Source organism: Leucopleurus acutus (genome assembly GCF_964270905.1).
Source record: "Leucopleurus acutus genome assembly, chromosome: 10".
In the NCBI taxonomy this organism is placed as follows: Eukaryota; Metazoa; Chordata; class Mammalia; order Artiodactyla; family Delphinidae; genus Leucopleurus; species Leucopleurus acutus.
This window is the reverse complement of record NC_139153.1, coordinates 72,855,477-72,882,018: the sequence shown is the minus strand read 5'-3', so window position 1 is coordinate 72,882,018 and position 26,542 is coordinate 72,855,477. Positions and strand designations below refer to the sequence as shown.

Genomic DNA, 26,542 nt, shown 5'->3' with positions numbered 1-26,542 from the left:
TGGCCTCAAAAGCATGGTGTTCCCCCAGCCATTCAAGTGTGGGCGCTCACACAGACCTTGACAATGCCTGACCATTGGCCAGCTAAGCTTATGGTAATATTTCTGTTCTGAACATAGAAGTTTATTTTTTTTATTTTTTGGACTAATAAACATCATTGATAGAACTTATTATAGACGAATAGCCAAACAAAGTCTGTGTCTCAAAACCAGTGTTAAATCAATCTCAGCGTTGAGAGGAAGAAAAGGGGAGTCTAAAATCACAAGAAGTGCAGACATCCCCTAGGATCCCTGTCCTTCTGGATCCACGCTCCCTTCAGGGTCTTCATGTTCTCTGCCATTGGACAAGCTTGCATGATATTGTCTTCTGATACAGCAAAAATCTTCCAAGGTTCATTGGGATTTCAGGAGAAATCAGATAGCTTGGCAGTGTGACCACCATGAATAAACAACAACTCTGCTGGCCCATCTTCTGCATCGTCCAGGGATTGTTCCTCTCCAATTTTACTTAAATCCCAGACATTCAGCCTGTGATCAGTATAACTGCAAGCCAAAATGGTCTCATTGTGAGGCAACCACTGAACCTGGAATATTTCATCCTTATGTGATTCAAAGGAATGCAACTTAAGTTTCGGATTTCTCAGATCCCACAAGGCAACAGTCTTGTCAGCTGATCCTGTGGCAAGAAGGAACTCACTAGAAGGACTGAAAGAAAGGCAGTTCACTTCAGCAGTGTGAGGACCAACTGCGTGGCTTGGTTGGACATAGGACTTTATTAAACCTTGCTTCTCCTCAGAGACCCTCAGGCCAATCAAAGGGTATGTGGTTGCTAAAAAGACAAAGAACTATTCTCCTTAAGAACAAAAGGGTGAACAGTAGGCTCAAACTACATTTGAGAGATATATAGATATAGATATAGATATCTCCTAACAGAAATAAACTATAGGGAAAGATTTCCAAAGTATACTTTAAAAAATATGTAGTATCATAACCTGACTGTTTTGTATATTTGTTGAAGGTTAGGAACCTAGAAAAATGTTCAAAATGGGTCATTTCCGAAGGTAACTCACAAAGCTCCTTTAGTTAGCTGTTTTGCAGCAGGCCTCTTTTGTCCTCCCGAATGACTGTCCACCTAAAGACAAAACACACCTCTTATTATTCCCTTTTGTAGAATAAGCAAAACACAGTTATACATAAAGGTCACTATGTTTCCAATATTTTCAAATCCTTATCAAGAGCAGACTCTAAGCATGTAGCATTTGCTATAATTTGCCAGTGTTGAAAAATGAAACAAAGAAACCCACAGACCCATGTAGCGAAGTTGCACTGTGTCAAGATTACAGAAAGCTGTACTATCAGCTCCTTGGAAGGACTTAGCTGTACCCTAAAGCCTGAATTCCCAACTCCCTCTACAAAGCTTCATTATATTTTTGAAGAAATATATTTTAAGTAACAACTCCATCAACATCTGAAAATTCAGTAGACGGTCCTTAATTCATCCTCTCAGTGGTAAATAAGGGAGCAAACACGTCTGAGCTCCTGTCACATACAGTCCAGGTGTGTGACCTAGCAGAGGGCATTTCTTGGATCACGGTAAGGAACAAATACGCCTTACATCAGAACCTGAGAACTGAACCAGATCCTTCACTGAGTATTCCAGGCAGGCCCAGACTACCACAGATTTCATTAAGCTATTATAAGTTTGATGGAGAAGAGACTAAGGCCTTAGAAAACTGAAAACAAAATTTTTTTTTCTTCTTTTTCAGACAAGTATGGGTTAAAAGACCATAGGGACTGACTACTTCATACACTCCTGCAGGAAAAAAAAAAATCTCTAGTATAACTAAGAGGAACAGATTCACTTTTGATAGGATAACAATCATTATCATTCAACAGTAAACTACATTTTTTGAGTGCCTATGATGTGTTGGCTGCTGGTATACTATTAATTCATGAGGAAATGAAAGAACTGTAAACATGTGAGAAATAGAACAGACACATTCATCCTATAAACATTAACATTAAAAGGCATGGCTCTCGGGGAAGGTCTTCAGTGAGCACTTTTGTGGGCACACAGGGTGACAAGGCTGACTGTGCAGATGATGCCAGACAGCCACTAGCAAACAGAAGGCGATGCGACCACATTTTCTGTCAATCGTGCTGAACATTGAGAAGAAGCTGTGCAAACTGTTTTCTACCTGCACAACTGGCTGGCCAGGAGATGATCCAACGACTTTTTCCTGCTGTGGTTGTGTGGTTCCTAAGGACACCGGTATAGCTTTGCTTCCAGAATCCTGTCCTATTAGAATGAACACATGAGACGACGTTCAACAGAAACAGTAAATCAGGCCCATTGTGTAACCCCTAGAGTCCAATGTACACAGATTACTGAACATTCTGAAAGGGATTTGTTTATCATGGGTGCTGGCTGTGAGGAAGGAGAGCAGGAAGTACACTTATCTACCAAAGCTCTAAAGACAGAGGTAAGGATTATTAAAGCTTATTTAGGTAATAAATAGAAATAAACACATAAATAAATGGTAATAAATAAAAGCTGTCAATGCTACAGTTTCAAATTACCTAAGGTCTAAGGAATAGGCCTCAAAGCAGTGATCTGTCAGTATTACAGAACCCCCGAATACTCACAACTTAAGAAAGGGAGGCCCAAATAGAGGACTGGCTAGGAGTGTTCATGCCGTCATCTTTTCTAGTACTTATTGAGCAGTGCGGGTGTTCAAAGCTTTAGAAGAAATGGAAGACACGGCCCACCATATTTTTTGTTTTTGGCTGGGGTGGGGGAGTGTGGGGGGGAGATTCTAAATATACAAATACAGGATAGTCACAGAGTCGCATGTGCCATATGATACTAGGTTTCATTGTTTCTAAGCAGCACACTTTTTTCACATAATTTAATGTGTTGTAATTTAAACAGAAGTGCTTTTCTTTTCCTCATTAGTATATAAGATACTACAGATGCAACATGGTACATTATTTGGGTGGAAAGGATACGGAAAGAAGGAAGGATCAGAGCGGAGGTGAGGCTGAGTGGAAGAGATGCAGGATGAGGGATGCGTGAAGAGTGTGCCCTGGTGCTGGGAGGACGGGGACAGACTAAGGAGAGCTCACAACAGGGGCTCCTGACCTGGCAGTGCTGTGCTCAAGAGGCCTGGGATGGGCGCTTGTCTCAGGCCATCTGCAGTCTTGGAAGCAGAAATGGGGGAAGTCTGATTCAAACTTTTTTTTTGAGCCTGTGAAAAAACATTGCCAAGATGGAAAAATTAATATCATGATAAAAGCTTTAATAGATCACTTAAAGTGCCAACCAAGTCTGTTAATGAGTCTCCCGCATCACCTTCGGTTTAACTTACAAAAGTTTAAAAACATTATTCTCCTATCACATCGGGAGAACTGCAAAGAGTACCCTTTAAAGTCTACAAGCCTGCTGAATTTTCTTGACGCCATTCAGGAGGGATGACTGATCCCAGCTGAGCTGATTGATAGCCGCTGTCTTCTCACTCCTGGAACTCCTGTGTTCATGGTGCTCAGATGCAAAGATGAGCCTGAAACAAGTCTCTACCCCCAACAGTTTCTATCCTCAGTAATGCAGTGTCACGCCTGCAAGGATTATGACCCTGAGTATCAGTTCCTATGTGGGGTCTGCAGGGATGCTGAGCACCCGGTCAGGGCCCAAGCACCAACCCCAAATCTACTGTCAACATTCGCTGTCCACTGTGTGGATGATCTAAAGGAAATCTCACCCCTGCCGTCTGGGATGTCTCTAGTTCATGTCATGATAACCTCAGGTGCCATGTAATTGGGAAATGTAAATTCAACTGAATATTAGTCTGAGCAAAATATTATTAGAAAAATTAATCTAATGTTTAAACTGTTGTGTGCTTCCTTTCTATAAATAAGGAAGATGAACTGGATGATGTTTAAGGACTAACAAATTCCTTTTAGCTCTAAAAAAATCTGTTATCTCTATAATGCATTTAAAGTAAGATGATAAAGGGTTTCTAAACTACTCCCAAATTTTAATCCTTTATGTCATTACTACTTCACAGTGCAGTAAGTTTTCAGTTTTTCCTTCAGTTTTATATTTTGTATACCAGCAGGTGATTTAGAGTTTAGTTTAACCATCTCCTGTGACCTTGGCCTAAGCAAAATGTTCCCACCAACCATTCACATGTGGCCGCTCACACAGACCTTGGCAATACCTGGCCATTGGCCAACTAAACTCATGTTAATATTTCTGTTCTAAACAATGAATTATTCTAAACAATGAATTATCTATTTGGTCCTTTTTTCTAATACAGAAATGGAGATGGATTTGACATCAACCAAGAAAGACTGGAGGAGGTCTTTACAAAGTTGGAAACAGTCACTTTGCTCATCCTTCCATTAGCAGGGAAGGTCGGACCTGCATCTCTTAGTGAGAACACCATGGGGGAAAATCTCCCGGTCTTCACAGCATTTGCCCTAGAAGATAACTCCATACTTTCCTACTGTAGGGAAGCTCTTCACAAGAAGGACACCCGTGTTGTGAGGAGGCCTGGGGTGAACAGTGAGCACAGGCCTTCCTCACAAATATTTCCAAGGGACGAACACTAAGGGCCACCTTGACCTAGTGGTTAGCATTCCGGGCTTTCACTGCCATGGCCCGGGTTCAATCCTTGGTCGGGGAACTGAGATCCCGCAAGCCGCTCGGTGCAGCCAAAAAGTAAATAAATAAAAACAAAACTAAGGGCCACCTTGAATAAAAAAACAAACAGGTAAAAGTTGGAAAAACGTGGTCTAACAGGGCAAGGCTATATTCTAGCTGGGACTCTGAAATAACGAGATCAACAGATGAATAGATGAACCAGAATGAATATGTTCAAATGACCAAAATCCTCATAGCAGTGTTGCCGGGACACAACATTTTTGGAATTTCTTTCAATATGCCTAGTTCACATGAAACAGAAGAGTATCATCCTAATTGCTTAAGAGCACACAAGTTTTTTTCTTTTTAAATAAATAAATGTCATTACCCAGCCTGATCTCCCACCTTATTTATCAGATATCACCTTGAATGATTCCTAGCTATTGAACAGACAGATAAAACAAAACCCATGCATACAGAAGTTGTAAAACTGTAAGAACAGCAAGGAAGAAATCACCATAAAAGTCAGGAGAGGGGCTAGGTTAGGAAGGTACATGGAAGGGGGTACATTCTGGGGTACCGATAATCTATTTCTTGAGTGGTTACCTGCATGGGTATTTGCTTTACAATTATTTGTTAACTGTACATTTATGTTTTCTGTATTTTTCTATGTGTTTCTTCATAATACAGAAGAATAAAGAGAAAAAAAATACTCTGAACAGTGTAATCGAATGTCAAAGCTTGAAAAATTGCCATCATTTAAGGGTATAAAGTACTGTTGCGTCTGAAAACAAGGTTACTAACTGTAGGGACACCTCTTGTTTGAGCAGGGTTTTTGTTTTTTGTTTTTTTTGGCTGCAAGGTGGTCTTTCTCTAGTTGCAGCGAGCGGGGGGCTACTCTTTGTTGCGGTGCACGGGCTTCTCATTGTGGTGGCTTCTCTTATTGCGAAGCACGGGCTCTAGGCACGTGGGCTTCAGTAGCTGCGGCACGCGGGCTCAGTAGTTGTGGCTCGTGGGCTCTAGAGTGCAGGCTCAGTAGTTGTGGTGCACACGCTTAGCTGCTCCGAGGCACGTGGGATCTTCCCGGACCAGGGCTTGAACCTGTGTCCCCTGCATTGGCAGGAGGATTCTTAACCACTGCGCCACCAGGGAAGTCCTGAGCAGGTTTTGGTGTAAGTGTTTTACAGTCCCCTTGCCCACACCCATGTGGGGGTTGAACACTGGCATCAGTGCATTTTCATCTTTCAGCTACTGCCAGTACCCCTCACTGTGTCCCTCCCCTTGGGACTGGAATGATCTCCCCACCTCTTATGCTATGAGGGTAACACAGGTTGGGCAGGGCGGGTAGGGCCAGGATGGTGGTAGAATTGTAATCCACTGGGAACTTGGTTTGGTGTCCCCACTGGAATCTCCTCCATTCACTAGGTCTGTATGTTTGGAAAGCTCTGCTGCCCGAGGGATCTGCTCTGTTCCCAGATGTTCACTGGTCACTGGTCACTCCCAGTCCCCTGATTTCAGAGCAGGGCTTTTGTGTGTCTGGTTCACTGCTCTATCCCCAGCACCAGAAGTGGGCCTGACACCATAGTGAGCACACAGTAAATCATTGTTAAATGAAAATAAGGGAGTGAATTCCACTGCGGCATTAAGTCATAGGGGTCTGTACTTCCTCCTAGTCCAATGCCCCTGCCCAGGAGCCAGCAACTTTCTCTCATTCCCCCCAAATTTAGGTTGCCCCCGAACTGACAATCTTTTCCAGAAAGAAAATATATCATTCAGGTTTTTTTTTTTCTGAACTCTTAGAGAAGACTTTTTAAAAATTTTATTTATTTATTGCGCCGGGTCTTAGTTGAGGCAGGCAGGCTCCTTAGTTGCGGCATTTGAACTCTTGGTTGCGGCATGCATGTGGGATCTAGTTCCCTGAACAGGGATCGAACCTGGGCCCCCTGCTTTGGGAGCATGGAGTCCTATCCACTGTGCCACCAGGGAAGTCCCTCTTAGAGAAGACTTGCTCTTGAAATATATTTTCTTCACAAATAGAGAAGCTATTTAAGGATATTTTGTTGAGAACTTGGCTCCAAGAACTCTGCTCATATCAATGTACAATTTTAACTCTTTAGACCCTGTATTATCTTGATACCACGTGAATATACAGAAATCCACCAATGAATCAGAATACTCAATATATCCCTATCCCCCTCTGTGGTACACTTTGTAAGAAGCCAACGACAAACTAGCAAGATGATATTCGTCAACCGACAGGCATTTGCTGGGTGAGGGAGGCCATCTGGGATCTTCCCAGCCCACAGTCTCCTCTGGGAATTGCCCCATTGCCATAGAAATGGGTTGGAGCCAGCACAGTTGGACACACAAAGGTCTGTTACCTGCTAGAGGGCATTAAGAGCTAGAATCCAGGGAACGAACACCTTTTCTTCCCATGGAAAGTGCCAAGCCTGTCAGTGAGCAGCTTCTCTACCCAGAGGGGTGCTTTTTTCTATTTCGGCTCAGAGGGGCACTTTTTCCTAATTTGAACAAAGGCTCCATATAGAGCATCAGCTCTATACGTATAGAGCTCCGTATAGAGGCCCTGCGTGGCCACTTCCTCATGTTGCCCACGACTGGCTCCTCTGGTCAAGGGTGACTGAACCACGGGTGGGCCAATCAGACTCTCTCTCCTTGGAACTGAGAATTGGGGGAGGGGGAGGGATACCTAAGGGCCGCGGTTCTCAAATGCAGGTTTATAGCCTAATTGCATCAAGATCACCTGGGGGAGCATCTGAAAGACAAAGTTTCTGGGTTCCATCCACAAAGATCGATTCAGAAATCCAATGTGGGGCTTAGGAATCTATAAATTTCAGAAGCTCTCCAGTTAATTCTGATACATTGCTAAGTTTTGGAAACCACTGCACTTGCCAGTCTGTTTTTGTTTTTTTGTTTGTTTTGTTTTTGCCAGTTTCTGTTAAACACTTGGAAGAGTGAGAGAGGACCATGAAGGAGAGAGGTGAGGCCATGCTATCTTGAAGAGGCCAAGGGAAGAGCAGAGAGCCTGGTTCTGACTCTTATAAAGAAGCGCCACTACACGAGACGTTCTCCTTTTTGCTAAATGTGTTAGGGTGAGTTTCTAGAGAGTTGCAGCCCGAAGTACCTTGACTAAGACATTTGGGTGTTCACTGTATGCACAGCACCATGGTAATCACAGAGAAGGCAGCTGAAGGATACCACACACAGTCTTTGCCCTCTGAAAGTTTACCATCCAGAAAACAACCAGGCCCACCCAAACACAGTGTACCATATTATGGTGTCCGACCTCAGGCCCTCACGCATGACCAGCAATCCTCTTTTTCCCCTGGCCAGCTCCTTGCTTATTTTCCACTGAAGCCTATTTCATTATCTTCAAACGTGTAAGCCAGGTGAGAATTCATTCAACTTTCTACCACCAAAGCTACGACATCACCTGCAACCCCATTCATCCCTTCCCGCTTCTCTGTTACAGTGGAAGAAGCATCCCCCAATGCTTTTATAAAAAGAATCCCACCAACGTTCTGGAATTCATATCCTTCTCTCCTTCCCATGAGCTTGGAAAAGAGCTCAAGCCTTTCCCGTATCTTATAAAAACCACACCCTGACTCCACACATCCGTGGAGCTACTGCAGTGTCAGTTACTGTCATTTTTCTGGAAGTTGTCTGTGCTTATCACCACACTCCCCTACTCCCCTTAATCTATTGCAGCTGGCTTCTGCACATATCACTCCATGGAGACAAATCTTACCAAGGTCAACAACTGCCTCATTGTTGCTACATGTGTCAGAAACATTCCCATCCTGACTTCCACCCACTTCCCAGCAACACTCCACTCTGTGGACACCATCCCTCCCGTCTGCCTCATTTTCCTTTCTTAGCTTCCAAAGCTAAGGGTTTTACGCCTCCTCTCTGGAATACTCTGAGTCTTACCTGTGGACCCCTCTTTCTGTGTCCACCCCCTAAGTGTGTTGGTGCTTTGGGGCTCTCTCCTGGCTGCTCCTCCTCTACTGACACACTCTTCCTGATCCGTTTCATCCACTCCCACCGCTTCCATCACGATATATATGCTGGTCAATCCCACTTCAGCTCACAATTCACTCTCTGCTTCAGCACATGTAGCTGTTGCCCATACAGCTTGGTTGTCCCAAAGGTACCTCACCCTTGACAAACAACCTAAATTGAACTCAGAACTTCCCTTCAAATCATGATTTCTTCCCATGTTCTCTATTTCGGTGAACCTGGGTGTCACTGCCAGAAACTTCTGTGTCACCCTTATTCCTCCACTATAGCCAATCAATCAGAAGTTCTATCTAACCTGCCTCAAATCCATTCACTTCTCTCCATTTCTTCTGCCACTAGGCTCAAGTGGGTCTGCACTATTTCATGCTTACGTTACGACACTGGCTCCTGAGCCCGGCATCAGCGTCCTGTAGCGTTTAGGGCTCGCTTACCTTTCCCACCTAAATCTTCACATCTCACTTGAACTTGTTTTCCTTCTCCTGCAGAACCATGTTCTCTTCTCTCTGCAAGGCTCTGCACTTGCTGATTCCACTGCCTGAACATTCTTTACTCAGACCCTCTCTTGCTGGATAACTCCCTTCTCCCATAGTAGGGCTCAGTCAGAAACCACTATTTCGTGGAAACCTGCTCAAACCATCCCATCTTGGTGAGAGGCTCCTTTTCGGAGCCTGGTGCCCTGGGCTGCTTCCACCAGAGCACTTAGAATACTGTCTTGTGGCTGTCGGCTTATCTGCTGCCTCCTGCTCTGCAAAAGACTGTTGCATCCCTGGGACTTGGCCCAGGGCTGGCCCCGGCGGCTACTGATACACTGTTGAATGAATGAATCAGTGAAGGAAATATTGTACCTGGTGGGCAGTATAATAAAAAGTGCAGAGGGGAGATCGGTGGAGGGTCCGAAAAAGGCTTCATTCTTTTAGGGGCTTTGGGTGCCCTGAGGGAGGAGAAGCATCTAGGCCAGATGGGAAAGGACATTCAGGGAATGCCCATCAGCAAAGGCTTGAGGCTCACGATGAGTCTGGCCTGTTCAGGGAGCCATGAGGGGTCCTGCCTGGCTAACCTGGAGCAGTTCAGCTTGAGAACCTTAGCGGCCAGGCTGGGGGTTGGTACTTTCTCCCGTGCAATGGGAAGTTCCCAGATGATTTGGTTCAGGTCCCCAAGCAAATGTTTTAGGAAGATAAATGTGGTGGAAGCCAGACTTTAGGGAGAGTCTGAAGGCAGATTAATCACCCCGACAATTGTTACAGCTGTCTAATTACAGTACAAATGGGCCTTGGAAAACATCTACCCAGCAGTCCATTCTTCCTCGTTTGCACTTCAGAATCACTTGGGGAGCTTTGGAAAAATGCTGCTGCCTAGAGCCTTTAACCTAGACCATGTAAATCAGAATTTATGAAGGTGAGGCCCAAGCATCCACATTTTTACAAAGCTCCCCAGATGATTCTATTGCGTTGCTAGGGTTCCTCACTTTCAAGAGGAAACTAGGGCTCAGAACGTAAGATAGGAACTTAGATCACAAAACCAGTCACTGGCAGAGGAGGACCTGCAAGTGAGCTCTGACTCCTATTCCAACTCTGTTTTCCCCATTATACTGCTGTCCCTCTTAAAGTCTAGCTCAGGGTATAGATGTAGAAAAGAGAGAAATGGGAAGCAGTGTGGTAGAGACAGCTAGCTGGTGGAGTCTGCCGTTACAGCAATTTGCCCATGCTCTGAACCTCCATCTCCTTGACTGTGAAATGGGAACAGTAATGCTACTTGTAGCCCCAAAGAAAGGATTAGAAATAATACAGATAGCCCCTGCATGTACCAGTTGTTAATAATATGATCATTATTTTCATTATTATTGGGAAGAATGGATATAAAACGTTCAAAGAAGAATTTGTAGGATTTGTAACTTATTAAAGGTACAGAGGAAGAGGAAAAAACAAGAACATCTAGATGATGAAGTCTGAGTGTCTGAAAATACAGTGCCTCCACAGTAAGGTAGGCAGGCTGAGCTGGATGGGGAAAGGAATTAGGGAGGGGCAGGGCAGGCTGGAGCTTCAGTGGTAATCGCTTTGGAAATCTCACACGGCACGGCAAAACGCTGCAAAGCACCAGTAGGTGCTGCTCTCAAGGAATTTAAAATCTAAAACTTTTAGTGATCTAAAGAGATTTGGACTTAAAATAATTTGTTTACTTTTGTTTGATAGGCTAAACTCTTGCAAACTGCCTTCTTTGTCACTAACTTTTGAAATATTAATCCATTTAAAACAAAGTTTAAATCCTGGAAATGACTCTCTGCATTAAGAGGTTTAAATTCACAGGGCTCCTTAGAGACACGGCTGATTCTAGGTCTGTGGCGAGGTAATCACAAGACATGCCTACAATATCTTGTGCTTCAAAGTGCTCAAAGGAGGTGGGGATGTGTCAGAAGTGTAGAAGTCAGCTTAAGTAGGCCTCCACTGACCAAACTTGGGACAATATAAGCATCAAAAAGAATAATGAAAGCAATAAATTGCAATGTTAACTTTAAAGAGAATACATGGCCTTTTGGAGATATACACTAAAAAATTACAGATGAACTTATATGTCTGGTTTAGCTTCAGAGTAATACTGGGGAGGGGAGACTGAGTGGTGTATGGATGAAACAGGAATAGCCATGAGCTGGTAAGCACTGGAGCTGATTGAGCATGGGGGCTCATTACACTAACTTGTCTTTGTTCGTGTTTAAAATTCCCTGTAATAAAGTTTTTAAATTAATGCAAAAAAACAACTATGATTTCATAGTGTTAAACACACACACAATGTGAGAAGAAAAACCTCTTTTTTATGGAAAAATCCCAGTCAATAACAGTAGATAGGATAATATAACTAGAAAGTCATTTTGCAACCACTAATGCAATATATACCAATGGAGTCAAATCACTGGGTGAGAGGCCGGGAAACAGGAGAGTCACGTGGTCCCAAAGCACCATCCTAGAGATCATTTCTTCCTTATATGGGAACAAGATACCTTTGAACACCTTGAGGAGAAACCTGGCAGGGGGCCACCGTAACCAAGTGCTCACATCGGAATCACCCATAATGGGAAAAATCGACATTATGTGCCAACCATTCAGCCAGAATCTAATCACGAGGAAACAATCAGACGACACACTGGCCACCCTACCAGACAACTGATCAGGCTGCTGTAGCCTAAAGAGATGTGACGATAAATGAAATCAGCGTTCTCTGCTTTCTAGAGTGAGGCATTGTCATAAAGGACATTATTGGGTCAACTGGAAGAAATGTGATATAATGTTATTATGTTAATGTTAAATTTCTTGGGGGTGATAGTAATACTGAGATTGTGTTGAAGAAGGTCTTTGTTCTTGGGAGATACCTGCTGAAGAATTTAGGGGTCAAGGGTCATACCATTTGCAAGTTACTTTCAAAAGGTTCAGAGAAAAGAGAGTGTGTGTATATGTGTGTGTGTGTGTGTGTGTGTGTGTGTGTGTGTGTGTGTGTGTGTGTGTAGAGAGAGACACACAGAGACACACACAGAGCAAATGTTGCAAAACATAAACAACTGGTGAATCTAGGTGAATAGGTTCACGGTACTCTTCCAACTTTTCTGTGGTTCTGAAAGTTTTCATAATGGAAAATGTGGGGTGGGGACTTAAGTTCGCTCTTCAAGAAGCTGGTTACACTGGTTGCCTGCAGGCAACTGCGTGCCTGGGGAGCAGGAGGAAGGAAATTTTTCACTGTAGTATATACCTTTCTGCACCTTTTGAATTCTGAACCAAATAAGTGTATTATCTATATCAAAAATAAAGTTTATATTTAAAAACTCATTGTTCTCTAATATTAATGCTTTATAGTATCAAAACTTGACATATTAAATTTCTCCAAATAGATAAACACTGTAGGCCCCTGATAATGGTATTTTTGTTCATTACAATGTTCTATAAAGTAACTTATACAGAAATTATAAAAAGAGTCACTGCAAATGTCTCTGGATGTCCTAGGAGTTTAAATGTTAGATGACACCTCAGCACTATTTTTCCAACTTGTGTTGCCTCCAAGGCTGTGTCTTCCTTACTCCAAAACACCTGATGCTTTAATTGTTCTGGAAAACCTGCAGCAGAACACACAGGACATAATGGAACTGATCTAGTTCCCAATACTCTTTGGCATTAAAAGTCACAAAAACTACTTTGGAGCTGCCAGTGTAGGCTTCTTGTTACCTTTGGATAGTTGAAACTTTGGGGAGTCAGAAAGACAAATTTTTTTTTTTCCCCCTCATTGAAAAAAAAAAAGGAAAAAGAAAGGAAATGACCATGCTGTGGCTGATTATGTATAACTGATTAAAATAAACATAAAGCAGATCAATATATATAGATATAAAGTAATCCTCAAGTTCTATAATTAAGTAAAAACAGGTATGGTGTGTTGCAGAGATAAGTATATATGTGACGTTTGTGCTGTATATGCAGAGGACATATCTGGGGCAAGAGAAAGAACCCAGAAACAGTGGTGGCCTCTGGAAGAGGAAGGCTTACTTTTCATTCCGAACTATTTTTGAACTGTTTCTAGTGATTACCAATGGCATGTTTTACTTATTTTTGAAAAATGCATCAATATTTGATAAATGCTGTCCAGGTATCACCTCCTCTACCTGGGGTAAGTTTTTAAAACTAGAAGAAAACAAGAGTATCTGTAATTCCACCACCCAGAGAACTGCTGTTAAGGGAGCAGTACATTTCCTCCTAATCAAGTTTCTGGTTGTTTTGTAAGCAAGAGGGTTTTCTATTTTCTAGTTCACCATATTGTCTTTTAACATTTTTCTAAAAGAGAAAACAAATTGCTTATTAAATATTTTACAGTTAAATGTGCATTTTAAATATTTCACATTTAAAATGTCACTTAAAATGACTTTGTAAGCCTTCTCCCAAATCTTTAATTATTTTTCAGAAACATTTAAAATGGCTACATAATACTTCATTATATCCAATAATCCTCCTACTATTGGAGAATTATTATATTGGGTTTAGAACACTTTTTTGCACCCAAAGTATAGAAGAATATCTATCTATAGTATGCTATATTTGAGTAAGAAAGGAGGGGAAATAAGAAAATATATATGTAAGGAAATAAAAAAATATACATGTATCTGCTTATCTGTGTGAAAAAAAAACAGAGGATAAATAAAGGAGAAACTCGGGCTTCCCTGGTGGCTCAGTGGTTGAGAGTCCGCCTGCCGATGCAGGGGACACAGGTTCGTGCCCCAGTCTGGGAAGATCCCACATGCCGCGGAGCAGCTGGGCCCGTGAGCCATGGCCGCTGAGCCTGCGCGTCCGGAGCCTGTGCTCCGCAACGGGAGAGGCCACAACAGTGAAAGGCCCGCGTACCGCAAAAAAAAAAAAAAAAAAAAAAAGGAGAAACTAATGATATTGCTGAAAATAGGGGATGGATGAGAACTGGCAGGAAAGGATGGAGGGAGGGGTGGGAGCAGGGAGAAAAGCCAGGGAGGAGGGAGACTGCCTGGCACACTTTCTGCATAGCCCTGACTTTTGGGACCATGCTAATGGTTCATTCATTCAAAAGAAATTAAATAGATAAAATCAACAAGGGTAGTGGGAAAAGAATTCTAAAATGAAACACAAACAGAAACAAGCAAAAGTATAGTTCAAAAGAATAGCATAACCATACCAAGGGAGGAAAAAAAAAAGTACTAACTCTAGTAACTTTTGAATACAGTATTTTAAAAAAAATTTTTATTGGAGTATAGTTGATTTATAATGTTGTGGTATTTTCAGGTGTTGAACACAGTATTTTGACTATACACCTTTAGGTTAAAGACAGAATGTAAACCAATACTGGAGTCTGAAGTAGGTTTGTTTTTCACAGTGCTATGAATTAGCAATTCTAAAACTATTTTCTTTGTTTTCTAGGATTGGGCAAATAAGCAAATATATTGTGGGGCAGGCTTTCTCACTGTTAGAAAAGAGAGCTGCAAATATGGAAAAGGAGACTTGAATAATGAACCTGGTGGTACTGGATTAGAATTGAAAGTATCAGTATGAACCCATGGTTTTTAATATAAATAGATAGACAGCTATAGATGTTGTGTATGTGTAAATACATATAAGTCCCAGCTGAGACAACCTCAGTAGCAATGAATATGTAGTGCTCAGATCTTGGCTTCTAAATATTGTTCTCCACCAGAAGGAACAAGGTCCCTCAAGTGGTTGATTCCAGGGCAGGGGCAGGGAAAGTGAAAGACAAACGTGGAACATCATGTTTTGCCAGAAATTAAAGGAAGTGCTCAAAGCACGATGGAAACATGTCAGAAGGACCAGCAGCCAATATGGAGGGGTGCCCAATGGCATCAAAGCAATTTGAGCATCAAAATAAATGATTGTAACAATTTTTAACACATTAAATAAAATAAGAATCTATGTGTCCATACGGGCATAAGTAAAAGGGGGAGACAGAAAAACTCTTCCTTAGAGTAGAATGCCAACAATTAATGTAGAATAAACAATGGAATTAGAAAGTCTCTATTTGGTGACTGTCACAGTAACAGCTGATTTAGTAATAACTGATTCAGTCAGGAATTATCAATGAAAGCTTAAACTAGTGTGTTCAAGTTTGACAAGAAATTGGATATCTACATAATCTCAATGTAACTCCCCGAAGAAACTTATTAACTATGCATCAGACACCACATGAAGCAGACACCATCTTAAGCAAGTGTTCAAAGTTAACATCACCAGGAATGCGACAAGTTCACATCGTGAGGACACATCCATCACCTCTGTGGCAATCCTACCAAAAATGTATAATCTGAATCTAATCATGAGGAAACAACAGAGAAACCCAAATTGAGGGATACTCCACAAAAAAGTTGGTTTGACTCTTCAAAAAAAATCAAGGTCGGGCTTCCCTGGTGGTACAGTGCTTAAGAATCTGCCTGCCAAGGCAGGGGTCTCGGGTTCGAGCCCTGGTCCGGGAAGATCCCACATGCCATGGAGCAACTAAGCCCGTGTGCCACAACTACTGAGCCTGTGCTCTAGAGCCCGAGAGCCACAACTACTGAGCCCACATGCCACAACTACTGAAGCCCATGAGCCTAGAGCCTGTGCTCCGCAGCAAGAGAAGCCACTGTAATAAGAAGCCTGTGCACCGCAATGAAGAGTAGCCCCCACTTGCTGCAACTAGAGAAAGCCTGCGCGCAGCAACGAAGACCCAACACAGCCAAAAATAAATAAATAAATAAATAAATAATCAAGGTCATGAAAGACAGCAAGATGAAGAAACTGTTTCCAGGACTTCCCTGGTGGTCCAGTGGTTAAGACTCCATGCTTCCACTGCAGGGGGCGTGGGTTCGATCCCTAGTTGGGGAAATAAGATCCTGCATGCTGCGCGGTGTGGCCAAAAATTTAAAAAAAAGAAAGAAAGAAAAAAAAACCTGTTTCCAATTTAAAGACATGACAACAGAATTAGGCAGTGATCCTGGGTTGGATCCTAGACCATAAAAACAAAACAAAATATAATTTATTCTCTCTTGCTGTAAGGGACATTATTGGGAAAATGGACTAAATCAGAATAAGGTCTGTAGATTAGATGATAATACTGTAATAATGCTGTTTTTCTTGGTTTTGATGACTGTACTGTGGTTATGTAGGGGAATGTCCCTGTTCTTAAGAGATACACACTGAAGTCTGAAGTATGTAGGGGTCAAGAGGCATCATGCCTGCAATTTACTCTCAAAACTATGTGTGTGTGTTTGTGTGTGTATGTGTGTGTGTGTGAAAGAGAGAGAAGGATAAAACAAATGGGGTAAAAAGTTAACATCTGGGGAATCTTGGTGAAGGATATATGAGAATTCTTTACACTAGTCTCGAAACTTTAACTTTTCTATAAGCCTGACGTTATTTCAAAACACAAAGACACACACACACCTTTAACACCAAAAGTAATACAATGAACAGCCTTGATCATAAATAATCTTTGTTTCCTTAGGATTCTTAGTGGAATTACTAAGTCAAAGGTATACAGTTTTAAAAATATTGATATACATGGTAGAGAGAAGTTTCTGAATTCTTCTAAATGTGGAGAAGAAAGGCAGGGAAAATGGAGGAGTAAGGAGGGTAGACCACCGGCAGGGGGTTGGTGGGGAATTGGGTATGGAGCTGGAACTACAGAACATGCTAAGAATGAGTGAGAACCAAAAGCCAGAGGAGTTCAAAGATCGGCAGATGGGGTGAAGGACCAAAGCTGATGACCCTTTGAAATGCTTTTCAGAAACATAATCCTTAACAGATTGCCCGCAGTCATTTACCGGCACAATGCTCTGGTAAGAGTAGGCTCAGGTACTTGGTCAAATCCATTGCCCTGGATCCCTCCCTCCATATGCATCCCTCTGTGCAGGCCAGTTACCCACTGCTGAGTCTCACTGAGTCCCGGAGCCTTTCCAGTTGGCACCCAAGAAACAGCTGCGACTTCCCTACCCAGTCCATCCAAAACAAGCTTTCCTTTTAAATGCCTATAATACATTCCATCAAGTATATGTCTTAATATTGGCTCTTATTAAGTATTTATCATTTGCCAGGGACTTTGCTAAGTGCTTTATATAGATTATCTCATTTAATTCTCCCAATAATTCCATGGGATAGTAGTATTACTATGTCCACTTTACTGATGAAAAAACTTAACCTCTAGAGAGGTTAGTTAAGGTAAGACTTGCTCCACGTCATTAAGCTTAGATTCAAATCCATGAGTCTCCACTCTAAACCACAACACTATCCTGGATAAAACATTTTAGTTAAGAAGAAAAAAGGCAATCAATAGTAAGTTGAACATCTTAAGATAATAAATTGGGAGCCTAGGATGAAAATTATATTCTATCAGATACTCACTCCACTCTTCCATTCCGTAATCAACCAAACATTTGTTTGATATTATCATTTGTTTGATAATATTACCTGACAGAAGAATTGTTGCTGGCTTCCTGCTCCAGGTGTGTTATTGAAGGTGCTAGTAGATTTGGAAGAAGGAACTGGAAGACGATGAGACACACTGACCGGTACTGGAGTCCTGTTTGGCTGGGTCAGCTGATCTCCCGTAAAGTTTGATCCTGATGCACCAGACTGAACTGCAGCCCCAAGACTAGGATGGGCAGTGCTGGATGAGCTGACAACAGGGAACCGACTAGGTCCTGACATGCTTGTCACTGAGGGCATGGCGGCGAAGCCAGGTCTTCCTTGGGAGACGCTGCTCTGCCCAGGGGACAGGTGCAAGACGGTTGGCGATGCCTGCTGCAAGGGCATCTGCCCACCAACGATCTGAGGAGAGGCATGATTGACTATCACCGGACTTCCAGAGGCGGCGAACGTCTGCCCAGACACTAACTGGACGGCAGTATTCTGGTTGTTCAGCATCTGTCCAGAATATGGTTGGTTGGTCCTGAGCATGCTGGAAGAGTTTCTGTTCAACATGACATGCTCTGAGGTCACTTGGCCAGAAATGAGCTGAGAGGGTTGAGTCTGAAGAAGTTGCCCATTTATGGTCTGGACGTGGTGTACCGAGTTGGAACTGACGGAAAGGCTTGTAGGTATGAGGAACTGACTCTGGGGTGTGTGAGGCTGGCCCATGGGAGAATGAATAACGATACTGCCCCCAGCGCTGCTCACGGCCTGCGAGGTGACTGGCTTCCTTGTGTTCTGTTGGTTTACAATGTTCACCGACATGTGCGGACCAACCACTGAGCCCTGGGGTGAGCTCGCAGAGGCGAACGAGATCCCTGGCTGAACGTGGTGCTGCTGTATTCCCAAATTGTTCACATTGTATGTGTTTTGCTGACCCATTTGGATAGGCTTTGGCTGGATATTAATTGGGACTTTATTTGAATTTGGTGCAAGACCCCTTTGTATGATGATGTTATGCACGGGTAAAGATGTTTGGAAATTTGTGCTATTAAATGGAACGGTAACAGGCTGTGCTGCTGGGCTGGAACTGGAGCTCCCAAACAAGGAGCTGCCATTAGGAGTCTGTCTGTGGACCAGAAGCCCTCCACTCACATCTGATGGGGCTTGTTGCCCACTGCCCTTTAATATGATTTGAGATCCATCTAGGTTATTAATAGTCATCATGGAAGGTTGACTACCAAATGACCCAATTAACTGTATTTGACCAGAACCACTAATCTGACTGTTATTAGACAAATGCTGGCTGGGCACACTGATCCCCACGTGGTGCATAAAGCCATGGTGCACACCCACTGTATTGCTTGCAAACGATGTGCCAACAGGCACATGAGTCACCCCTATAGGCTGCAGCGTCTGACCTGAGTAATTAGAAATATTAGAAGCCTGAGTAAAGGATGCTGATGAAGAGGGATGAAGCTGAGCTTGTGCAAACTGTTGGCTTGAACCTATACTGGCGTCCAGATATGCCTCTTCTGCCAATGTCTGTTCAGTGATATTGGCCTCCTGCAAGGATTTCTGAAGAATGTCGAAAGGTTGGTCCTCACTGAGATCAGGAAGAGGAGAAGACTCAAGTTCATCTTCAAGAAACTGAAGGCTACTTGAAAGTGGCAGTCCATCACTGGGCCCTTCTCCAAGCTGGCTGCTTACAGCTTTGAGGGATGACTTAGGATCAGCATTCTAAAAAAATAAGCAGGATGTTACATGGCATATCTAACCTTGGAAAGAGATTCTTAAACAAAAAACTCATCTCACTTTTGAATATGAATAAAGCATAACAGTCTGCTTTTCAGGCACAACTCTCCAAACTGCTCACCTCATTCTCTTTTTTTAAAATAAATTTATTTTTATTTATTTATTACTTTTGGCTGCGTTGGGTCTTCGTTGCTGCACACGGGCTTTCTCTAGTTGCGGCGAGCAGGGGCCACTCCTCATCGCTGTGCGTGGGCCTCTCACTGCCGCGGCCTCTCTCGTCGCGGAGCACAGGCTCCAGACGCGCAGGCTCCGCAGCTGCGGCTCGTGGGCCCAGCTGCCCCGCGGCATGTGGGATCTTCCTGGACCAGGGCCCGAACCTGTGTCCCCTGCATTGGCAGGCGGATTCTCAACCACTGCGCCACCAGGGAAGCCCTGCTCACCTTATTCTGATACTTGATTTCCTTAGGAATGATGTTTAATGTTGTTTTTGTAAGTATATGCATTCACTGCTCTGATAAAATTATTATAGGAAACAGATCAATAATGCCAACATACTCATGGCTACCTGGAGTTTAACTTTATTTTTTAGATAGTGGCATGGCTTAATTTTTTCAGGATTGCTCCCAAGTCCAAAGCTTGAGTGGGACTCAGCCTAGGGTATGTGCGTATCCAGGACACAGCGGTGTCTAGTTTTTTGTACCACAGGAGTAGATGTGAGTTTTGAGAGTTCCGAGTGTGGTTCTACTAGAGGTCCAGAAGGTATCCCAGATCCAGGCTTGACTTTAAAGGTTTCTCGGAACTCCCCTAGTTCTAACCTGCCCCACTCCAGGCAAAATCGGCCTGGATAAAAACAAGCTTCCATATGAAATGAGTGAATAGTTATTTGATTTCTTAGAAGTTATCAGCTTATTATGATGCTTTAAAAACCATTTCAATGTCCTATTCAAGAGTAAAAGTTGGTCAACATTTGTCAAGCGCTCACTTCTGCGTTTGTGTCTGTCCGTAACGAGTCCTTAAGGACTGCGCATTCCAACTAGAGACAACAACACAGGCAAATGAAGGGAACTGAACACAGTCACTGACAAATAAGAGACACGCTGCTGGCCAGCAGTTTATCATGGGATACGTCAAAATTATAAAAGAAAAAAAAAATGGAATCAGTCGTTATTTAACATAAGGTGAAGACAATGTGAATATCCTTAACACTACTGAACTGTACACTTAAAATGGTTAAGATGGTACATTTGTTGTTATATATATTTTTAACACAATTAAAAATTTTAAAAAGATGAAGAAAAAAAATCAAAAATAGATCAATCAAGTATAAACAGTCCAGGACTTCCCTGGTGGTGCAGTGGTTAAGAATTTGCCTGCCAATGCAGGGGACACAGGTTTGATCCCTGGTCTGGGAAGATCCCACATGCTGCAGAGCAACTAAGCCCGTGCGCCACAACTACTGAGCCCACGCGCCGCAACTACTGAAGCCCACGCACCTAGAGCTCGTGCTCCGCGAAAAGAGAAGCCACTGCAACGAGAAGCCCGTGCACCGCAACGAAGAGTAGCCCCCGCTTGCCGCAACTAGAGAAAGCCTGTGCGCAGCAACAAAGATCCAGCGCAGCCAAAAGTAATAAATAAATAAAAATTAAAAAAAAAAAAAAAAGAAAACAGTCCAGGGAATTCCTTGGGGGTCCAGTGGTTAGAACTTGGCGCTTTAGCTGCCAGGGCCTGGGTTCAATCCCTGGTTGGGGAACTAAGATCCCACAAGCTGCATGGCGCAGCCAAAAAAAAAAAAAAAAAGAAAAGAATGAAGAGTCCAACTTTCAAAACTATACAGATTCTCAGCCCTAGGCTAATAAGGTGTGCTGGGGGCTAGATGATGGGAAGACCCAGGTAGAAAAGCCAAGACTAGTTCACTTGACACCCAATCAACAGTTGAAACGGGACTAATGTGGCCTCAGTTAGGTGGACACCACCTTAGGACTTGAACAGTCATTTGAAAGGAAGTGGGAAAAAGCAACTGAAAGCAAGGAGGTTTGTTTGTTTTTGCAGAGAAATATCAAGGCAACAGTGGATTATCTCCTGAGTGGTGGTACACAGTTTAATGTTTTTACAATGCACAAATTAACAGACCATAGGTTTAAAATTCCATATTTTTAAAAGCTTTTAAAATGTTTTACTGACATGATGCAACTCAAGTTTACAATAAATACACCCTGAATGAAGCGGCCTGGAGAGTTAGAATTAATACTTACGTGGAAGTGGGAGAGCTGGTAAGTAAAAATCATTAGTGTTGGCAAACAGGCTCAATATCTACTTTATGGGTTTAATGGCATCACATGCAGTTATTGCCCACTCAGAATGAATTTCAGCATTGCTACTAATTCATAAGCCTTACAGGAAATCAGTGTTGTGACTTTAAAGCCACCCCTAGCATGTGGAGGAGTCTTGCATGTTATGATCTGACATACTTTACACATACTCAAATACTTTAAAGAATTGTGCATTCCCAAGGACTTTCTGAATACTATTCCATTTTATGGATGAAGAAAATAAAGACCCTGACGATGACGATAAGTTGACATTAACTGAGCACTGTGTCAACTGATTTCCATGGACTAGTCCATTCATCTTAACCACCCTATGAGGTAGATTTATCATTCTCCTGGATTCACAAATAAGGAAACTGAGCCTTAGAGATTTAGTGATAGATGCAAGGTTATAAAGCTAGTAAGTGGCAGAGCAAGGATTCAAACTTGGGTGGTCGGACTCTGGACTACCATCCATGGCAGAACAAAACAGTTGAAAAGATTAAAGTAACATAGGCTTAAACGCAACAATCCTGATATAGTTTCCAGGCAGGACTTCCCTGCCCTCAGGTCAGATTTCTTGTCTAGATGTTCCTAGAGTTTAAGAACCTGCACCCTGGAACCTGGTGGCCTGGGTTCGATTCCTAGCTTGCGACTCCTGGCTGTGTAATACTGGGTAAATACCAACCTTTAGTTCTCTCATCTTTAAATATGGATAATAATAGAACCTACTTCACGGAATTATTGTAAGGTTAACGAGGTTAATATATGTTAAGCTCTGAGTGCCAAGAACATACCGAGCGCTCAGTAGGTGTCAGCTACTATGATCTTTCTCCTTGTTTAAGATGAAAATGATTAGAAAGTAACCACAATACAGAATGATTTTTTTTAAAGCTTATGTAACAACATTCAAAAGACTCTAATATAACAGGCTATAACGTTTCTGAGGCATTTTAGAAAGAAAGTTGAAACCTTAGGAAAATGGCAAAGTAAAAATCTTAATAGACTAAGTTGAAAGTAGAAAATGTCAACAAAATTCAATAGATTTTCCTCTTGTGTCAATTACAAAAGACAAAGTAGGGATTCCCATCATGATACAAAGGCAATTAAAGCTTCAATTCACTAGGCATCAATGAGACAGAAACATCTGATCATTGCATTCAGTTTCCAATACTCACACTAGAGTTGGCGAAAATTGAATTTGAATTGGCTGCAGAATATCCTGCATTAGTCAAGTCCTCATTGCTCTGCAAAAGTACAAATTCAAAAAAGTGATCACTTTGACTCTCAAGAAGAAACAAAATGTATGCCTATGATGGTCTGAGTATTACTTACCGATTTATTACTAGGTCCATGTAGAAAATAGTTCAATGCCTGTGGGTCTCTAGAAAACAACAGCCAAAAAGAGAAAACAGCAAATAAATACATTACTTATATTTAGGGTTCATTTTTACAGGGGAAAAAGAAAATGATGTATTAGTTTGAGTAAAATCCTCTCCCTGTTTTAAAACTATTAGTAGTTTTTTTTTTTTGCTTTTGTTTTGTTTCATTTTGATGTTCCATTTCCTATCATCACTCATTTCTGCCTCCTAGGATTTTTTATAAAATAAATTTAATAAAGGATTACCTAATTATGACCCTATGTTAATCCATGTCACTTTGTCTCCCTTCTATATCTATGATGATTATTTAATCTTTATTTTAAAAACCCACTTGGTTTTAATATGCTTATTAGGTTCTTTTAGTACAGCAAACCTCACACATTTGATTTACCCTTATTTTGGAATGAGCATCTTACCCAATAAGATCAAGGAGACACGAGTCATCATCATCATCCATGACAACTATAAAGAAAAGGAATAAGAAAGCACTGTTTCAGCAAAGCAGATTAAAGCCAGTAGCATCAATGCAACACAAAAATATACCTTATACTTTCCTAGATAAATAACTAATTCATGTGAGTTTTCCCTCTAATTGCTTATTATGAATGTGACTTTTAAATTTTTGTGGTCATTCAAGAGATGAAGTATTCAATTTACGTTGTTTTTATTGAACACAAATCCTTAACTTACAAGTCAAAAAGCAATCTAGACAAATCAAGGAGAGTTGGCAGCAACCACTCACACACAGATTCCTCAAAGGGGCGGTAAACCATGAACAGTAACTTCCTCAAAATGTACACAGTGAACAAGAGGAGAAATCGTATTTTTGTTTTAGAAAAAAATCTCATGCATACAGAGGTCTTTGAATTTTGAGACTGGATATTTCCAAACCTGGTGAGCAATCTGGATTTCTAGCCATATTTTGGCTATCTTTAGGAAAACAGAAAAGTCAGTTGTCCCTACTTTTTGAGACAGAAGAGGCACCATCGCCCCAGGCAGTACTGCAACAGGCTCTGCCCTGAAGGTCCCAAGTTCCTCCCTCTGCAGCAGTAACGCCAACTGTTCAATTCCAAACAATCTGCATCCCAACACTGGAATCTTTAAAGTTGAAACCCTCAACCCCAAATTCACCCCAGCTCCAAGCCCAAATCTCTCTCTCTCCCCAGCCATCGACGGCATCCAGCTTAACCAGCGCAATCACTGTGCTCTGGCTGAAACAATAACAACTGTATAAATTCCAAGAGCAGCTCTCCCCCTTTCTTTCTCCTCCCTCCCCCCCCCCCCCCCCCCCCCCCGAGATCCAGCAAACTTACACTAGTGATCCGACACCTGGCAACACTGCTTCGCACCCATTTCGAGCCATGCAGTGGAATAATTTACATCACGGAATGCCAAGGCCAAGAGTTCTGGAGCCGTTGGAAAGGGCAGTTGTGAACGGCAGTTGGACGGAGGAATGAAATCCTGAAGAGATGCCCAGAAGAGGGACACGCCCGAAGAAGGCAGAGGCAGAGTTTCTACTAAGTTTTTTTTCTCCGTTAAAACTGCCATCTCCTCTCCACTTCCCCTCAGCTTCCCATCCTATCAGTCACAAGGCCAAACAAATATAAAATGTACTCCTGCCACATGGAAGGAAACTTGCTCTCTTCAGGAAGGGTCTGGAAGGGGTAAGTATCCCCCCATGTGGGACCTTCCCGTTGATGGGAGAATTGGTTCAGCTGCTGAATGATCCGGACGATTACAATCCATTTGAGTGGATCATCAGTGGAGAGGAGAGGTGATGGGTGAGACAGGAGGAGGTCAGAGCGGGGAAAGCCTGTCAAAAGGTAACATCCATGGCCAAAACTGTGAAAGGCACAGCAGGCTAAGTGAAGTCTGCATCTAGCACTCAGATGTCCAGGTGCTCAGGGGCATGCGAGGACGACTCTACTAATACGACTTTGAGGAGTGAAAAGGGACAGGAAAGAGAAACAGGAAAACTATCATTAAGTAGATATGTAGACATCAGTGTGAAGAGCTTCCCTTAAACCATGGTAGTTAATATGTAGAACTGCACTAGCTGTTGCTCATTACCGTATCCTGGGCTTATCTCCCAGACTGCACACTCGCATGGACTAAATTAGCCAAATATGAGGTATAATTAAGCCTATAAAGTGGATATTATTTCTTTACTTCAACGTGACCATTTAAATGGAGCTCCACTGTATCCTTTGTAAATTTATTTTTTTAAAGTGTCTAACAGTCTCTGGAACAAACTAATTAATAAAAACGTACGTGAAAAATAGCTTACACCAAAGCAGAACACTTTCATGCCTCTCCCAGCTTCCCTCACTACTTTACACCTGTACCCGGCTCCTCCAGTGGATGAGATGCCCAAGGGTTAACACACACTGAGGGAGGGAGGCAGCGTCAGTCACTCCTCCGAGGAGGTGTCACTGCCACTGGGACTTTCAAGCACAGAGAACATTTGTTACCCCAAAGCTCAAAGTGACAAGCTACTCCTTGAGTAGCCCAAATAAAAGAACAATTTTACAATACTGAATGAAATTAAAAGCCATTGCACATCCCCCACAGCAAACCAAGCAGACCGCTCAAATACTTGACGAAACGCTCCTTGGGGACATCCGCCCTACTCGGGGGCATCAGTCCTAACAGACAGACCTCCTCCTCCAGGCCTCCTTGGGTAGAACTCTACGAGCCTTTATCGTCAGGGGTACCCCGAGAATGCTACTTTTTAAAGGGCCGCACTCTTTTCTGACTATAAACAGTTTCAAATTAGAAGAGATGACTCTTATCCCTACATGCCCAGCTCTACATGGTGCCAAAACACAGTCATATTACAGCCCGAGCCAGTAGTCCTTTCCCAGGAGGACACACGGCCTACCAAAGCAAATCTACCAAAGTAAAACTGTAGAAATTGACTACGATTCTAAAGTGGGAAGACAACCTGAGGATCAGAAACTGACTCAAAAGTGAAGAGCTTAAGTTTTTTTGGAAAAGATTCGCCCATTACTTCTGGACTCTTTTGTTGAGGCTCTTTTCTCATTAAAGTAACAACCCTGGATTCACTAGATGGGCCTCTGGCCACAGGTGAAACCTATGAGGCTGTGTGAAAGATAAGTCCCCCCTCTAAGGGGTTAAAAACTACTTCTTGGTTCAGCACACTTGAGCAAGACACATCCCCTAAGTAATAGCAGTTTACAGCAGTAGAATGTGTCAGGGAGAGAAGGGGATGCAGTTCTTACAGAATCCTCATAGGCACCCCAAGAGATCAGAAATCACTGCCCCAGACACCTGACTACCACTCTCAAAAAGTTAAAGCTAATATTTAAAATGGCTCTTACTATTCTTAGTCAAGAGGCACTATGAAAGTGACATTTCCAATCCGTGGGGGAAAGATGTTAGCCTTCTAGAGAAAAGAAGGTGGAGCCGTACCTCACATCTTACACAAAAGTAAATTCCAGGTGGATCTAAGAGTTAAATGGGAGGGAGGAGGAGAGCTTAAAGTACTAGAATAACATATGGGAGAATTTTGTT

The 26,542-nt window shown here is 42.5% G+C and overlaps 1 protein-coding gene across 3 annotated transcripts in view; it reads right to left on the bottom strand.

Moving 5' to 3' along the window:
• The window catches only part of BICRAL (BICRA like chromatin remodeling complex associated protein), a 102,429-nt gene that overhangs the window by 10,463 nt on the left and 65,424 nt on the right, over positions 1–26,542 (bottom strand). For 2 of the 3 annotated variants that reach the window (XM_082849167.1, XM_082849168.1), the window contains exons 2-8: positions 23,425–23,470; positions 22,962–23,010; positions 22,805–22,873; positions 17,626–19,305; positions 3,140–3,245; positions 2,196–2,296; positions 1,068–1,129 (exon numbers count right to left, since the gene is read on the bottom strand). In XM_082849167.1, the coding sequence (XP_082705293.1) occupies positions 1,068–1,129; positions 2,196–2,296; positions 3,140–3,245; positions 17,626–19,305; positions 22,805–22,873; positions 22,962–23,010; positions 23,425–23,465 (2,108 nt within the window). In that variant the 5' untranslated portion in view covers positions 23,466–23,470. Of the gene's footprint in view, positions 1–1,067; positions 1,130–2,195; positions 2,297–3,139; positions 3,246–17,625; positions 19,306–22,804; positions 22,874–22,961; positions 23,491–26,542 lie in introns of those variants that run through there. The other variant, XM_082849166.1, reaches the window with a different exon arrangement.